The sequence below is a fragment of the Lates calcarifer genome, linkage group LG13, assembly GCF_001640805.2.
Source record: "Lates calcarifer isolate ASB-BC8 linkage group LG13, TLL_Latcal_v3, whole genome shotgun sequence".
NCBI classification, from domain to species: Eukaryota; Metazoa; Chordata; class Actinopteri; family Centropomidae; genus Lates; species Lates calcarifer.
Window position 1 is genome coordinate 23,070,031 of NC_066845.1, and position 17,373 is coordinate 23,087,403.

The 17,373-nt window shown below is 41.8% G+C and overlaps 1 protein-coding gene across 1 annotated transcript; it reads left to right on the top strand.

Annotated features, from left to right (window-relative positions):
* Positions 1-4,460: 4,460 nt before the first annotated feature.
* On the top strand, positions 4,461-16,699 carry hmgcra (3-hydroxy-3-methylglutaryl-CoA reductase a). Its single transcript, XM_018669366.2, has 20 exons — positions 4,461-4,613; positions 5,906-6,085; positions 6,884-6,995; positions 7,140-7,227; positions 7,308-7,392; positions 7,572-7,677; positions 8,186-8,292; positions 8,373-8,492; positions 8,587-8,747; positions 9,218-9,471; positions 9,553-9,719; positions 10,479-10,673; positions 10,980-11,138; positions 11,701-11,858; positions 12,041-12,146; positions 12,356-12,526; positions 13,409-13,549; positions 13,666-13,824; positions 14,047-14,201; positions 15,696-16,699. The coding sequence occupies exons 2-20, from the start codon at positions 5,921-5,923 to the stop codon at positions 15,748-15,750; spliced, it is 2,664 nt and encodes an 887-aa protein (XP_018524882.1). The 5' UTR covers positions 4,461-4,613; positions 5,906-5,920; the 3' UTR covers positions 15,751-16,699.
* Positions 16,700-17,373: the final 674 nt, after the last annotated feature.

Genomic DNA, 17,373 nt, shown 5'->3' on the forward strand with positions numbered 1-17,373 from the left:
ACGCTGCTCAGCCTCTGTGGGAAAGTTTACTCCAGCATGCTGGAAAGGAGGCTTCAACCAATTGTAGAACCTCAGATTCAGGAGGAGCAATGCAGATTTTGTCCTGGTTATGAAACAGTGGACCAGCTTTTTGCCCTTGCAGGAGTGTTGAGGGGGTCATGAGAATTTGACCATCCAGTTTACATGTGTTTTGTGGACTTGGAGAACACTTATGACACTTTCCCCCAGGGGACCTTATGGGGGGTACTGCGATAGTATGTGGTACCAGGAGCACTGATGCAACCCATTCAGTCCTTGTACAGCCAAAGTGAGAGCTGTGTTCGCATTCAAGTCAGACATGTTTTCAGTGGGTGCTGGACTCCACCAAGGTTGTCCCTTGTCCCCAATCCTGTAATATTCATGGACAGGATCTCAAGGTGCAGCCGAGGTGAGTGTCCAGTTTTGGGACCTCAAAATTGCATCTCTGCTCTTTGCCTATGATGTGGTTCTGTTGGCTTCATCAGACTGAGACCTTCAGCATTCACTGGGGCAGGTTGCAGCCAAGTGTGAAGCAGTCAGTATGAGAATCAGCACCTCCAAATCTGACAAATCTGAGGCCACGGTTCTCAGCCAGAAAACAGTATATTGCTCTCTCTGGGTGCAAGGAGAGTTGCAGCCCTAAGTGAAGGAGTATCTTGGGGTCTTGTTCACAAGTGGAGGTAGGATGAAACAGGAGCTTGACAGGTGGACTTGTGCAGTGTCAGCAGTAATGCAAATGTTGTACTGAGGTGGCTGAACCAGAGGGCAAAGATTTCAATGTACTTGTCGATCTATGTTCCAACCCTCAATTATGGTCACGTGCTTTGGGTAGAAACTGAAAGAACAACATCGCAGAAAGAAAGAAACACTACACACACTGTCCTACATTTCTTTTATTGTATGTTGATTTTTTCCATTGCTTTATTGATTATTGAATGTTGTACAGTGTCCTTGAGTGTCTAGAACGGTGCTTATAAATAAAATGTATCATTATTATTATTATTATTCCTGTTTTATATAGGGTTTTTTAATATTAACAATGCTAACAAATGAATTATTGTCTATGTTTTGAAAATCCTCAACAGTTCACATTCTAATAGCAAGTGCTGAGTTAGACACTTATTTCTTGTAAAATATAGATAGTAGACCCCACAAAGGCATTTGATTTTTTCAGAGAGACCAATCTGTACATCAACACTTAGGCTCTCGGTCCATAATTATGTGATGTTTGAGGTTACATAGCAAGGAATTGGGTTTCTAATGTACAAAACAAATACAAAACCTGTCAGAAAGTCCTTCTGAGCTGTGTGTGGTGTAGTTTTCCTGACACCACCACAGATAGGTTTTATATTCTCTTGTATGTTCTTGAGATGAAAATATAATTTAGATAAATGCTGAGGTGATAACAAAAATTAATTATGTTTGTGTTCTTTCATTTTCTGGTTGCAAATGTGTTGTAGTCATGTTTCTTCTGATTCTCTTTTGATGATGTCTGAGGTCATGGCACATCTGAAATCACTCAGTATTTATTATACAGTCTACTACACTGTGTTGTCCATTTTGTTGTTGTTAACCCTAATCCTGTATTATTCGAATGTGCCATCAGAATTAATGTACACTGTGTTGTACACTCAAATCATGCCTCAGTACATCATAAAGTTAGTTAACTTTTTAGACATGAATGGTCTGCTGTAACACTTCACAAATTCTGAACCTCACTCAGCTGTTAATGATAGTTTGTGGACCAGGAGCGAGGACTGGTCTGTAAATGCTCATCAACCTTCTGGGAATAAGCTGGTTTTAATGTTAGTACAATTCAAAGGTTTCTTACCAGCATCAGAATGAGATGGACCTTCTGTGGTTATGGGATTCTGAACCTACAAATACTGACAATTCTTTTTTTTATATCAATGCAAACAGTGCAAAAATGTCCCATGTTAGACAACTGGAGTTAAATTATCAATTTTAAGACTGTGCACTAGATGGCAGCACAGATTAAAACATACTGTATGTTTGCTGATAAAACTGCCACAGAGTATAGGTAATACTGCTCTGAGATAAGGAACCTCTGGAACTGGGCTGAAACCAAGAATTATTTTTGATTAATCTGTACATTTTCTTGTCTTCTTGATGAATCATTTGATCGATGAAATGTCAAAAAACACTAAAAACGCCCCTCACAATTTCTTTAAGTCCAAAATTTCATCTGTTTGTTTTGTCAAACCAACAGTCTAAAGTAAAGGATATTCAGGATATTTACTGTCAAGGCAATAAATCCTCATAACTGAAATGGTGGAACTGTGCTTGAAATTAATTTTAGTTAGATTTAAATTACTTTAAGCTGATGACTTTAATCAGTTATCAAAATAATTGGTGTTCATTTCTTGCTGATAAAACAACTGACTGATGTAGTTCAGCTCTTTTCCTGAACATTGCTTTTGATGACCTAACAATTGAGAGACTGAAAAGAGAAGAGACTGGTTTAATTTAACAGAATAAAACTGATAAATAAAAAAAGTTGTTCATACAGTACTGTGCAAAAGTTTTAAGCACTACAGGCAAAGTAAGGATGCTGTCAAAAATAATCCCATGATTATTTTTTAAAATCATGAATTAACCACATGTGAAGTGCAGCAAAGAGAAAAAACCTAAATCAGATCAGTATTTCCTGAGTCCTTTCAAATGGAGTATCTGAGTTCAGTAAGGGGATGAAGTCTTGCTCAGTATTTATTTATTTTGATATTCAAGCCTATTTTCCCCCTCATAATACAAGTGTGAAGTGCAGACTTTCACTGTTGCAAGCCTAAATTAAAACCACACTACCACATTGTCTGTGGTAATACTTTGCTTTTAGTAATATAAAGTAAGTAATGTAAGCTTTAACCAATGTTACAGTGACACTAAAGTGAACAAGCAAGGAAAAGAGTGCAGAAAAGCTACTGTTATCCCTGTGAGTGTTATTCATATAGTAGCTTCATTGTTATGCACATAAAATCTGAAATAAATGTTGTGGTATAAAACATTCATTCGAGACCTAACTTTGAAATGTAGTGGAGGAGAAGAATAAGGGGATGATATAAAGATAATAAAAGGACAAACAGCAGAGCAACAAGCAAAAGAATGAAAAAATCTTATCATTAGCAAACTTCCATTTATACTTAAACAGCATGAACCTCATGGGAAAAACAAACTGTGAGCTGTCCACAAGTTGCAAATATAATAAATGTAGTAATGACCTAATCTTGACCTAATTTTACACTATTTCCACAAAAATAGTGGAAAAGAAGGTAACTTCTTGCTAGAATGAAAGTTTTAAAATAAGGCTCAAGGTGGTATTTATTTTATTACAGTGAATAGTTATTTTATTCACTGTTTCTGTTTGTTAGTTTGAGTGGAGTGTCTCCCAATACGCACTAAACACAGTGGCTATTTGTCCTTCAATTAATTTCACTTGAACACAAGATTCAGTTTGACTTTAACATTGATTGTGGCTGTACAGTTTTAGTCATAGAAGCTAGTCTGTGGATGCCCATTACTACTCCTAGTGTAACAGAGGAATCCATGTGAAATGCAAGCCCAACACTTGTCACTGGAACAAATTTGTATGTAGCCTACTGTTGTGTTTATTTTGTGCAGGAGTTTTAAATAAAATGAACTCTCTTTTGGGTCCAATCATTGTGGTAGGCTGCAGTTGTAATCTGTGATGTGTATGGGCTTTGAAAAGGACAGGAACAGCACATCTCTCACACGCAATTTCTGGACTTGTTGGTGGGTGAGCTAGTTACTGAACAATTGGTTCAGGCGTGAACTTTACTTTGAATCGTCCTCTTACTAACATTTGCTCAGCCTCTTTGCACCATGAAAAAACAAAAAAATGCCACGAAATACTTGTCAGAACAGGCAGAAATGGCAGGAGAATCTCAACCCAATCCAATGCACTTGTATTTCTAACCAACAACGTGTATTTCACTCTGAAAAATGCAGAAATAAGATGACCACATGCAGCATAAAACACAGCAACGTAAAAATGAAGATGATCTAAAATAAGAGTAGTTTAGTAGTACATTTCCGGTTCAGAAAGCAGATTTTCACTCATACAAGAGCAGGTATTCTCTCTCTCTCTCTCTCTCTCATGAGGCGTTCCTATTACCCATACCTCTAGCCATCTGTGCTTAAGTTTTTCTGTGAAAAACTATATAGCCTACATTCTATTGTGAAGTTTGATGTAGGCCTACTAAAGTGTTACAAAAGAGCGAGAGAATAAAGTGGTAAACTGTTGTAGTATCACCCAGTTCAATGACCAGTCCTCCACAGGGGGACCGGGCCGCTTCCTGACAGGCCACAGCCTCCGTGTGGTGGTAAGATTAGACGTCCACGCTCTGGCCATGCCCCATTACTACGGTCGCCTTGGAAACGGGGCGTGGATAACGCGCTCGTGAAACAGGTGACCGACGTGATTGGCTGAAGTGTCGTATGATGAAGCAGCGTGCCATCGTTCCATCTGTCCTCCATGAGCTGCAGAAGCCGCTCAGTGTGCCGGTCAGACCGTCTGCAGCAACCCTCGGGCTCAGCACTCACACTATCACCTGCTCACGGTAAGTCAGCCTTCTCCCCTCAGCTAATGTCAGTGTCACGGCTACACTGACAACTGTGACCCATCTACATCTAATGATGCATGATGGCGAAAATAGGCCTTTAACGGAGCGGGGACAAAAGCCGCGTTAAAGCCGCTGCGGTAACGCATCCAGCGGACTTAATACATAGGATAGAGTGGCTGTGGCAGCCGCCAGCAGGCGCAGTGTATGTGCAGATAAACTAAAGAAGTGATTTCATACAAGAGCATCAACAGATATCACTTTTCATCGATGTTTCTCCTCATCTGGGACGGTCATATTGTAATATTTCGACGACGGGCTATTTATGGTGGATTCGTTGTTTTGAAGTGGAGGGGGTTCTCTTTTGAGAGTGGAGTGATAATTTACACTCCAAAATCGCTTAATAAATTTCTGATTAAATAAAATGACCAATTACGAGATCGAATTCATTCTTCCGGCTTAAACTGATGATAATGATGGTTTTTACAGAGAGATGTAGAATGATGTGTAAAGGGGTTTTAGATTTAACTTGTCCCATGAATCACATTTAGTTACCTGACGTTCTGCTTTGACTGCGTGTCTCTATTTATTTTACATATTCAAGCTTGCATGTGTTTATGAAACAGCCAGGTTTCAGTGGTCTTTACCTACCACAATACAATATTGCTTCTCTTTGAAAATTAGCCACACTAGGTAGTTAAGAGAATGTAGAATTGGATTAACACTCAGTTTCTGGCAATACACAAAATGAAAACAACTCTAACAGCATTTGAATAAAAGACATTCAAAGTCAGCTAACCAAGACCCAAGCTGTCTATCTGAGTATAAGGAATAAATAGACAAAGCCTAATGGTGGAATAACTGAATTACACAAGAGCAAATCAAATAAAAGTAAGTGAAGCATAAAAAGATAACACAGATAGACTGTTTGATGTTAGCACACTGGCTAAAGCCCTGCACCAAGAGTCCCTCAACTTCTTAGAGACCAACAAGTAGTCATCCCTTACCTTAAAAAATAGTGGTAAGCCACCATGTAAAATACTCTGCTACTAGTAAAAAGCCTGCATTCACAATATTATTTTTGTGAAAGCTCAAACTACAAAAAGTGAAAGTAGGCCTTCATCATACAGAGGGAGCACTCTCAAACTGTTAAATGATTGTCTGTACTGTATAACTCTATCAGTATGTTTATTACCATTATTAATGTATTAACACAGAACATTTAATGTTGTAGTTGAAAGAGCTCTAAGAATAGAACAGATTTCTGATTGTGGTTTTGTTGTGTTATTCAGCAGCTCTCTTGCACCATGCTCACCCGTCTGTTCCGAATGCACGGCCTCCTGGTGGCCTCCCACCCCTGGGAGGTGATCGTTGGCACAGTCACCTTAACCATCTGTATGATGTCCATGAACATGTTCACTGGCAATGACCAGATCTGTGGCTGGAACTTTGACTGCCCCAAAACAGAGGAGGTGAGTCAACTAGATGATCAGAAATGAATTACTTATCTGTAGTCATGTATTCATCACACAGCAAAAAGTAGGCCACTGCCCGGTAAAGCCTCAGGACTGTCTCCCCACTTGCAATTCAGATAATATGTCAACTTGAACTACTGAGAGTGTGTGGATCCTTTTACTAACCATGCAGCTCTGTCCTTACCTCAGTTTAGAATTATTGTGCAATGTCAAGACCAATAGCTGTAAATCCTAAGAAGCTTGATGAAATTTTAGCTGCAGTAGGGCCTTGGCTCGAGGAATGAATGCCAGTCACTTCGTCATAACAACCACTGGATAGATTGCCATTAAATCTGATACATTCAAGAGTATACTCACCTATGTTTTGTCATCCCCTGACTTCTCATCTAGCACCTTATCACTTCCTGGGGTCTTTGCTGCTTAGCTGGCAACCTCACAATGACGACATGGCTCCAGGAAGTCACTGCTCCTGGCCAAGAAATAGTTTAGCACATAACCTCCCATTTTTGTATGAACTAAACAAACAAGCTATAACATGTCGATGAATGAGCTTTAGAGATGCTGCTAACTGGACTTTGTTACTTTGGGACAGATCAGGCTAGCTGTCTCTCTCTGTTTTTGAGTCTTTGTGCTAAGCTCAGTAACTGCTGACTGCAGACAGTGAATAAACATATTTATCCAAATGTCCAACTATTCCTTTAAGTATTTAAGTGAAGATGAGCTTTCACTAAATCAAACATTTCTGATGAAATCGTGTGAGTCTGCCACTGATCAGATTGTCTTCTCTTTATATAGCAAATTCTGAGCAGTGATATCATCATCCTGACCATCACACGTTGCATCGCCATCGTCTATATTTACTTCCAGTTCCAGAACTTGAGACAGCTGGGATCCAAATATATTTTAGGTAAATTATTGATGGGCATGTAATATGTTTAGAAGATGTCAAAGGTGACTGAGATGCTGTGGGTCTTATGGCTGTAGAAGGAGTAGATCTTTTGACCAAACTAGGAAGAAAGAACTAAAAAGCACCTCATCTACTCTCTTGCAGGCATTGCTGGCCTTTTCACCATATTCTCCAGCTTCGTATTTAGCACAGTGGTCATACACTTTCTCGACAAAGAGCTCACAGGCCTCAAGTAAGGATACACTCTGCATACTGTCCTTTCTTAGTATCTCTGTCAAAAGCTCCAGCTGACTGTGCTGTTCTGTTCTTCAGTGAGGCTTTACCCTTCTTCCTGCTTCTCATTGACCTCTCAAAAGCATGTGCTCTCGCCAAGTTCGCCTTAAGCTCCAGTTCTCAGGTATGAAAAATGTTCCCTCATCATATTGAAACATTCCAAATGACGAGCCTGTGAATATTCTCATTCATCCAGGTCATAGTTATCTCAAGGAAAGTTTTAATCTTTTAAACTTTCCTTGAGATTCCAAATAACATTCAACAGTATTCCCTGACTGGCATATTTTACTCTAACTATTTCAGGATGAAGTGAGGGACAACATTGCTCGTGGCATGGCAGTACTGGGACCTACCTTCACTCTGGATGCCCTGGTGGAGTGCTTAGTCATTGGAGTGGGAACCATGTCAGGTACTTGCAACCATTTGGATTCTCCTTTATTTCTTGAATGAGGTCTAAGTTTTGCACAGTGAGGACTTGTGCATTTAAACTGCACCTTTTATCCTTGACCTGAGATCATCACAACAATCAAGTGCTGATGATAACAAACACATTTGAACATAAATTTAAAAAGCTCAAAGAAATGAGCAGGTGAAGATATGCTAAAGAAAAAAAAGCATGTTAAAGAAAAACTTGCTGAGACTGGGGAATGTGGCAGCACCTCTAAAAGAAATTTCAGGCCCACTTCCTGCCTCAGATATGAGTCAGTCTATTCGACCACATTCTTTAGCAGACGATAGCCTAGCTTGCTGTTTGCTGACCAAGAGGAAATGAAAGAAGAACAGCACTCTGAGCAGCTCTCCATTCTATACAGACAGTGAATGGTGGCTTTCTGGTTTGCTCATTTTGGTGATATAGCGGCCACTTGTCATGTGAGTTGTTCTTGTGAATGCCTGAGTATCTGTCTTGTGTGTTTCAGGTGTGCGACAGTTGGAAATCATGTGCTGCTTTGGCTGCATGTCTGTCTTGGCCAACTACTTTGTGTTCATGACTTTCTTCCCTGCATGTGTCTCACTGGTGCTGGAGGTAAGGGTGCAGTATGTCACTATATATGTGGACATATGTTTGCTAATGTCACTTCGGTTAACTGCGTTGTGTTACTGTAGTTGTCCCGTGAGAGTCAGGAGGGTCATCCAATCTGGCAGCTGAGCCACTTCTCCAGAGTGATGGAGGAGGAGGAGGACAACAAACCCAACCCTGTAACCCAGAGAGTCAAAATGATCATGGTAACACCTCTTGTCTTTTCACCCTCTTTAGTTTCTTTGTTTTCATTTGAACATGAGTGTGATTTCTTCTTTCTGCTCTCTGTTCTGTGTGCAGTCCTTGGGCCTGGTAATGGTTCACGCCCATAGCCGCTGGATTGCTGAGCCCTTGTCCATCAACACCACAGTGGGCATCCCGCAGGTCGGCATGGACCTGGACCACCTCTCACCCAGGAGGATTGAGCCAGAGAAACCACTCTGGCACTTCTATCTCACCAGGTATGGCTTTTGACTACATGTTTGTGTGTGTGGCTGAGGTCATACTTTTTAAACCCTGTTATCTTATCATTATCTTGTTATCTTGAGATACCTTAAAAACTGTTGTACTCTCTAATAAAACACCCTTTACAAAGATATGCTAATTTGTAACTAATCATAATTTCAAGGCATCTATCAGAACAAGTTCTGGGTTTGACTGATTGGATGGTGTGATCACTTACCTTCTGGAGAAGGTAGTTTGCTAAGACAGTGTAAAGTTTTGTATTCACAAAAGATAAAAGTGTTGTGTCTTTTAAAGATGTTTGAATGAGACTTTATTCAAAGCACAACAGTTCTTGATATCTCTGCATAAAGAGAAGATTAAAATGTATATTTACAAAAACATAAACAATTGGCACTCAAGGTCAGTGTCGCCTCTGAAATGAATAATACAACTTTTTGTGCATCTCATTGTTGCTCTTCCCCTGCAGGATGATAACCATGGACATAGAGCAGGTGATCTGTCTGGCCTTGGCCCTGCTGCTGGCCATCAAGTACATCTTCTTTGAGCAGGTTGAGATGGAGTCTACACTGTCACTGAAGAACCCTATTACTATGTCTGCCCCGGCCCTGAATCTGCGACGGCCCACTGGACCCTGCTGCAGGAAAGAGCCCCCAGCTCCTCGACCCGTTGCCCCCAGCCACAGCATTGCTGCTTCTGCATTGGCCAGTAAGGCAGAGAGAGGTGTGTCTTGACGCAGGGATGATGTTGGAGCAGACTTACTTGTGTAATACTGTATGATCCAACTCCACCTTGTTTCTCTAGATGAGGTTATCCGGCCTCTGTCTTCCCCGGCCGCTGATCCCCAGCCAAAGAGCTTCTTTGTCATAGGAGATGAAGAGGAAGAGATCAAGTCTGAGACCCCTCAGCCAGCACTCCCCCTAAAGCCCAGAGGCCTGGACCAATGTGTGGCCATCCTCAACAACCCTGAGGTAAGATATAAACAACTAAAACCTCCCTTTCACAGCTGATAACTTCCATCAAACTAACCTCTCGTCAGGTGGCTGAATGCTTTACGTCACCTCGGCCCACTTCCCAGCTTCTCAAGGTGCCTGTTTGGGTCGTGGATTCGCATCCCACCAATAAGACGGCAGCGTTTGAGGCAGCTGTGTGATTTAACTAGGCTGTAATAAGATTAGTCACTCCAGTGTCTCTTAGAGGCTGAACCAATTAGAGCATGACGCCAGTAGAAAAGACACTTGCACTGATTCCACTGGCTCTGTGTGGCCTCACATCCACTCTGCTCCCCTTTAAGCTTTCTCAGATAAGTATTGGTACATATCACATGTGGGCTCAGACAGGTAGGCAGGAGTGGCAATCATTTTTCAAAATGTATGTAACGGAAACACTCCACACGTACGCTGTGGCTCAGGAGGTAGACAGAAGGTCAGTGGCTGGAGCCGCTCCACGGCTCCTCCAGTCTGCGTGCCCAAGTATCCTTGGGCAAGATGCTGAACCCCACATTGCCCCAGCTGTATCATCAGTGTGAATGTGTATGCATGTGGTGTTTTCTCTACCTCTGTCACAGTTATTTTTGTGCTTCAGTCATTTTAAGACAAGATTTGGTCATAAAATTACAGCCTGTCACGGCCCTATTGAAAACACTAAGCAGTTTGTGATAATCTGTAATGTGTATAGAGTCAATAACATCACACACACGCACAAAAAAATCATGATTGTGGCTGTTGCAGCTGGGGCCTCGTTTCCTGAGTGATGATGAGGTGATGCTTCTGGTCAACTCCAAACACATCCCTGCATACAAACTGGAGGCCACAATGGAGAGACCAGAGAGAGGAGTGGCCATACGACGACAGATGATATCTGCCAAGCTTCCCTCTCCTTCTGCACTGTCCTCCCTGCCATACACCCACTATGACTACTCCAAGGTGAAGACACACACACACACAGTTGTTTCACTCTCCCTGTGGGGACAACTCATTACCATAATGTACTCCCTAGCCCCTTAACATTGCATCTAAACACCTAAACCTAAAGTCCTAACCCTCAAACAGTAGTCTGGACCTGTAGGGACCTCAATTTTAGTCCCCACAATGATTGCAAGTCTCAGCGGGTTAGTGTGTATTCAGGTTTATAAAAACAGGATATATAAACGAGCCCACACAGGACAATCTGTTGTCTCTGTAACACTCCACTTCCTGTTTTACAAAGTCTACAATATTTCTGTTTTTCAGGTTATGGGCACCTGCTGTGAAAATGTGATTGGTTACATGCCCGTACCAGTGGGCGTGGCTGGACCGTTGCATCTGGATGGGAAACAGTTCCAGGTTCCCATGGCAACTACGGAGGGCTGCTTGGTTGCCAGCACCAACAGGGGCTGTCGGGCAATTGCTGTGAGTGTCAGATTTTTTTTTAACCAAAGATAAGCTCCTACAGGACAAGTACTGAGGTGGACAAAATACTCCAAACAAACTGTCTTTCAGTATCCTGTGATCTTTGCTAATGCTGTTTGTAAGAAAAAGTTTTCAAAAAAATAAAAAATAAAATACACATACACATACATGCACAATAACATCTCTCTAATTCTAGGGCCTCATCCCGATAAATGACATTTGTGAATGTGTGTGGGTGTCCACTTCACATGTGGCTTTGAAATTGTAGGACCTGTTTCAAAACTGACACACACACCATTGCTAACTGACTCTGTAAAGGAGACTCATTTTATCTATGTCGGTTCTTATCAAATGCATAAATCCTGAAAAAGAAAACAGTAGTAAGAAGCAAAAGATTTGCAGCTGCTTTACAGCTGTGATTTAAAAAAACATTTTGTTTGTGTTATTTTGTCCAGCCCTTTTCTTTTCCTTCAGAGTTCAGTGTTAGTGTGAAGACTCTTATGATTGCAGCATCCAGTGTTAATATATAGTGTACGGATCTTGTGGCCCCTGTGTGCTGTAGCTGGGAGGTGGAGCCAGGAGTTGTATCCTGGCTGACAGTATGACTCGAGGACCCGTAGTGAGGCTGCCCTCTGCCTGCCAGGCTGCTGAAGTCAAGGCCTGGCTGGAGAGCACAGATGGTTTTCAGGCCATCAAAGAGGCTTTTGACAACACCAGCAGGTAATGAACCCTGACATGGACAGAACTGAAAGTATGGGCTCACTGTCCACTGTGCAGCTATATGTTATCTTAAGTCTGTTGATGCTGCTGGAACTCTGAATTGCCCGTGCGGTATCTATCTAACTAAGTATCTATCTCATCTCATCTCATCTCTGTTGTTTCTGTGTGGTTGCTGCTGGCAGGTTTGCACGCCTCCAGAAGCTGCTGGTTGGTCTGGCTGGGAGAAATCTTTACATCCGCTTCCATTCCAAGACTGGAGATGCCATGGGGATGAATATGATCTCTAAGGTAAATATTATAGACAGCTGCCTCTAAGTGTGTACATGTGTGGATAAAGTTTCATAGCATCAAGCTTTGTCAAATGCATTTAAAAGCAACATAATATACATGTGATGACAGAACTATGCACAGTATTACATTACAGAACTGCAGAAATGTGTGAGACATGTAATCCCAGTGTATCTCATTGTGATGATTCACACATGGTCTACCTGCAGGGTACAGAACAGGCTCTGAGCAGACTGCAGCAGCACTTCCCAGAGCTGCAGGTGGTGGCTGTCAGTGGCAACTACTGCACTGACAAGAAACCAGCTGCCATCAACTGGATTGAAGGCAGGGGCAAGTCTGCTGTCTGTGAAGCCACCATCCCGGCAAAAGTGGTCAGAGAGGTAGGAATAGCCAGGACTGGGGTGCAGGAGTGCAGCTTGTTGGCAGTGATGTCTTGCACATTTTTTAGAATATCAAGTATAGATGTTGTGTATTAAGAAAGGGTACTGTTGTAGCCTCTCAAAAATGTAGCTGGAAGTAATATAGTTTCAAATGAATGTAACAGTGGATGCTGATTTCTGGCAGTAGTTAACAGGAAAAAGGATCAACATTCAGACTCAGCAGGTAGAGAGAAAACTATGTGTTTGTATGGCACCGTTCAAAGTGAGGTGAAAAAAACACATTAGAGGGTCAATATACAAAAACACAAGACAAAGGTTAAGTCAGCTCAATCAGCTTTAAGTTAGACCCACCTTTTACATCAGTGTACACCAAAGAAGCATCAGGAAGCAACTTGAGAAAATATAACAACTATAACAGTGGTCAGGTGCCCATATGAAGGCTGAAACTGTTTTTGCTTCCTCATTCCTCTTGTTCATTGGGGGGATTAATGCCACAGTATCTTTGGAAGTTGCAGTCTTTTTAGTATAAAATTCTGTGTTTCTGTTACTGAACATTTGCTGCAGCTCAGCACGGAAACAGTGATACCCAGTGATACCAAATGAGCTCTGGTTCTTAAAAAGAAAGAGAGACTGACTTGAAATTTTGTCAACCTATCCTTTAAGATATGTTTATGCACAGTTCACAGGAGAAATCTACTGTATAATCCTTACACTTTAATCAGTCTCCTGCACTCAACATGTCTGAAAAAAACATTACGAAAACACACAGAATAAGTTTCTTTAGCTTTGAGTATAAGTTGTTCCCTATTCATTAGACTCATTTTATGTTACATTAATCATATATCAGCAAACTCATGTTCATGCTTTGTCCTTGTGCTGCAGGTTTTGAAAACAACAACAGAAGCTCTGGTGGAGGTGAACATCAGTAAGAACCTGGTGGGCTCAGCCATGGCAGGGAGCATCGGTGGATTTAACGCTCATGCAGCCAACCTGGTGGCTGCCATTTACATAGCCTGCGGACAGGTGAAGATAAGATCTAATGAAATATTGTGCATCATTTTATTTTGATGTGTTATTGTGCTTTCTGTATTAATGTATATGGATGTTTGTGTGTGTGTCTGTGTGCACGTGTCCTCCAGGATCCAGCCCAGTCAGTGGGCAGCAGTAACTGCATCACCCTGATGGAGGCATCAGGACCAGTAGGGGAGGACCTATACATCAGCTGCACCATGCCTTCTATAGAGCTGGGCACTGTAGGAGGAGGCACCAACCTGCCCCCCCAGCAAGCCTGCCTTCAGGTACATACAATAATATACAGGCAACTGCTGGTAAATAAATGGTAAATAAAAACAAATCCTTAAATGTGGGTTGAAATACATTTCTCATTTACAGAAGGATTTATAAAAAGTTGATGTGGCTCATGTTGTTCAGTTTAGCTTTTATGGAAAAAATGAGTGGAGCTCAGTCATTGATTATCCACCTTCTGTTCTAACAACACACAAATGTGTGTGTGTGTGTAGATGCTGGGCGTGCAGGGAGCCAGTCAGGACTGTCCAGGAGAGAACGCCCGGCAGCTGGCCAGGGTTGTGTGTGCCACCGTGCTGGCTGGAGAGCTCTCACTGATGGCTGCACTGGCTGCTGGACACCTGGTTAAGAGTCACATGACACACAACAGGTAAGGGCAAGGAACCTTCGTTTGTAGCTTTAGGGTCATTTTTACAGGTCTGCAATTTTGAACCTGATTCGAAACAGACACGTGGAAAACTTATCTGAAGCCAACATGCATGAATTAATTTTCAAAAGAGCTGATTCTAGGGGGACCCAAGCACAGTCAAACTAATAACTAGACCCAATCCAAAATGTAGTTGATCTGAAGAGAACCTGATGGTGAAAACAAAACAATACTGGCAATGATGTAATGCACAATCAGTTAATTAGATAAATTAACAAGCAGCTGCGGTGGAAAAGAGAAGCACTCACAGAGTTAACCTGCATGTGGAGGAGGGAGGAGCAGCCAAGGTTTGGTTGATAAGCAGCCTTGTATAAGAGGATGGAGTTCAGGTGTGAGTTGTTTTCCCAGGCCTTCTGCAGCAGAACACTGAGCTCCTTAGTTTGACAGTAGTTTGACTGTGTGGGTATGTGAGCTCCCGTTGTTCCTTTTTACATGTTTGAAGTTCCCTCATAAGAACAAAGCTGTGTAGTTCACGATTCCCTGTCTCTCTGACACAGGTGTGTTATCTCACGCTGTTTTCTCATACATACCAAGTGATCAGAACTCAGGTCCACATTCAGATCCACTCAGGACACACAGATTTGCAGCAGTAAGATCAGACCTTACCTGACCCAATTTGATGGAACAGAATTTGGACCCTGTTCAACTTGGATCCTGGATTGGGCCTTGGTCCCTCAAAACTGAGTGAACCCATGAGGACCTCTACTTTGGACACTTCCTTTTCTTGCATTGCTGGTCAATTCTTGCTGTCCCACAGTGTCTTCAGAAACTATTGACTTGTAGCCCATAGAAAATAACTTGGTCCCACTGTGGCTTCATTAATTCATTCAAGACATCAGCAGTATGCTAATAGCTGGTCTCTGACACTTGCTGTTATTGAATATTTTGGTCATACCAAAGATCAGTTACAAATCTAAAATGGCAACACTGAGCTCTGCAAGTACATTTTTTGTTTATATTTATTACCAAGGGCATTTACATATACATTGTATACTTATCACAGTATTTCAGGCTTGAACTAACTGGCACTATAATACTTGTGATCCAGGTGCATTTATTTATGGTGGAAACAAAGACTCAGTAGTCCTCATGGTCCAATGCTGCTTTAGAACCTTGGCAGTAAACACTGCAGGAGGTGGGTCTCAGCTGGTCCAAGCATACAAAATAATGTGCGTTAAACCATGTGTGTCGGCTTTGTTCATCTATGCACTTGCTTCCACAGTGCTCTGGTTAGTGAGCTGGGAGTCTTTGAACCCTGGAGAACTTCCTCGCAAATCTATTTTGTATTTTTTTAACAGGGACATATACATATAAATGTTACACCTCTCATACTAATTTTCCCTAAATACCCTTTTAATTAAAAAAGAAATTATAACTATTATGTATGTGACATATGAAATGTGATGGTTTATGATGATCTAACTATTCTGTCCACAGATCCAAGGTGAATCTACATGAGACCCCAGGAACCTGCAGCAGGAAAGCCTCCTGAGTGCACGGGAGCAGCTGGGCCTCCTCCAGTGACCTGGGCTCACTGGACGGAGCAGTAAATCCAGGACAATCAGAAAGGGACTAATCATTCATCACTGAAAAACAGACCTCAGACAACTTCATAGATTTTGGATTCAAATGAAACATTTCTGCTCTCCTGTCACCAAAAGGAGCACTGAAAACTGAAGTGCTGCTTATTACAGATTCTGCATCATTTGATTTCTTCACCAGGGTGGCCTGTGAAGCTAACAAGGACATGCAGTGTCACAGTGGTGAGGCAGCCCACAAAGTGCAGCAGTATTGCCAAGCAAACTGAGTCCTTGGTTCAACCACAAGAAGACAGAAAGATTAACCATGACTGACTTCAGGGATGAATAAATATGTGTGAATGAATGATTATCTGGATCCAAAAGGCACTTTCAAGCCTAAGACTGCAAACCTCAGTCAAAGGCTGTGTTTATGGGATAGAACAGGTGAGGATAAGTTAAAAAAAGATGACTTCATGTACCTGGACTGCTAATAGGACTGTGCAACAAATCAGCCAATTCATGCTGAGATTATGTTGAGACTGTGTAATTACCATAAAGCAACAAAACCAATAGCTCAAGTGGTCTCTGCACTGCATCTCCAGTAGCAGAGGAAATGACTTCAGAGAACCACAGATGTGTGTGTTATCTGTGGAAATAAACTGGCAGACTTTACATTTGCTTGATTTGGTGCTGTAATCCATCACATTGTGTCTGCTTTTAATTACAGCAAAGTTACCACTGAGTGATGATGCAGTGACAGACAACTGCATTAGCATATGCCCTTGATGCTTAAAAAATGTAATGTACCGTGCTGCAGATGTGGTGTTGGTAAAATTAATTCACTTATAGTGAGTCTTCCTGTTGTGCCAGTGGATGGCAGATATTTTGAATATGTTTTGTAATAAACACAAAAGGACTTTAGACTGTCAGATTGTACTGTTTTGAAAGTTGAAGACAGGGAGGCTCAGCAGGGGCATGGCATCTTTTATATATATATATATATATATACACACAGAGAGAGAGAGAGAGAGCATACTGTGCTTGTAAATCCTCAACTAGAGTGTTGGAACCTGCTGTGAATCTCCGGTTACCCAGGAACACCGTTTTGGCAGATGAGTCTAATCAATGAATGACAGCTGTAGGATAGTGAAAGTTTCATTTCAAACAAGATAACATAGTTTTAACTTTCCCTGCTTTTCCCCACATCCTGTCCAATGGTTCTCATGAGCAGAGGGCTCAATCACAAATCCTCCACTGAACTCTCAGGGCACAGCTCTCGCCAGAGAAGCTGTCAGCCAATCAGATGCGGGTCAGCACATCTCACCAGTTGTGAGCGCAGTGGTTGGCTAAACCCTGGTGGAGCGCTGCAGGGCGGATTCACGAATAATGTCGAGTGTGAGTTAGTCTGATGTTCGGCAGGGGTTAACAGACGCAACACAACAGAGCTGCTCTTTAACACTTTAGCTACACGGAGTGGCTCAAGTTCATGTTTAAGATAGCACGTGTTAATGAGTGTGAATGAGTGATGTCTGTTTCAGTCATAAAAAGAACACTGTAGGGAGATAATGATAAAAAGATTAGGCAGCGAGTGTTTT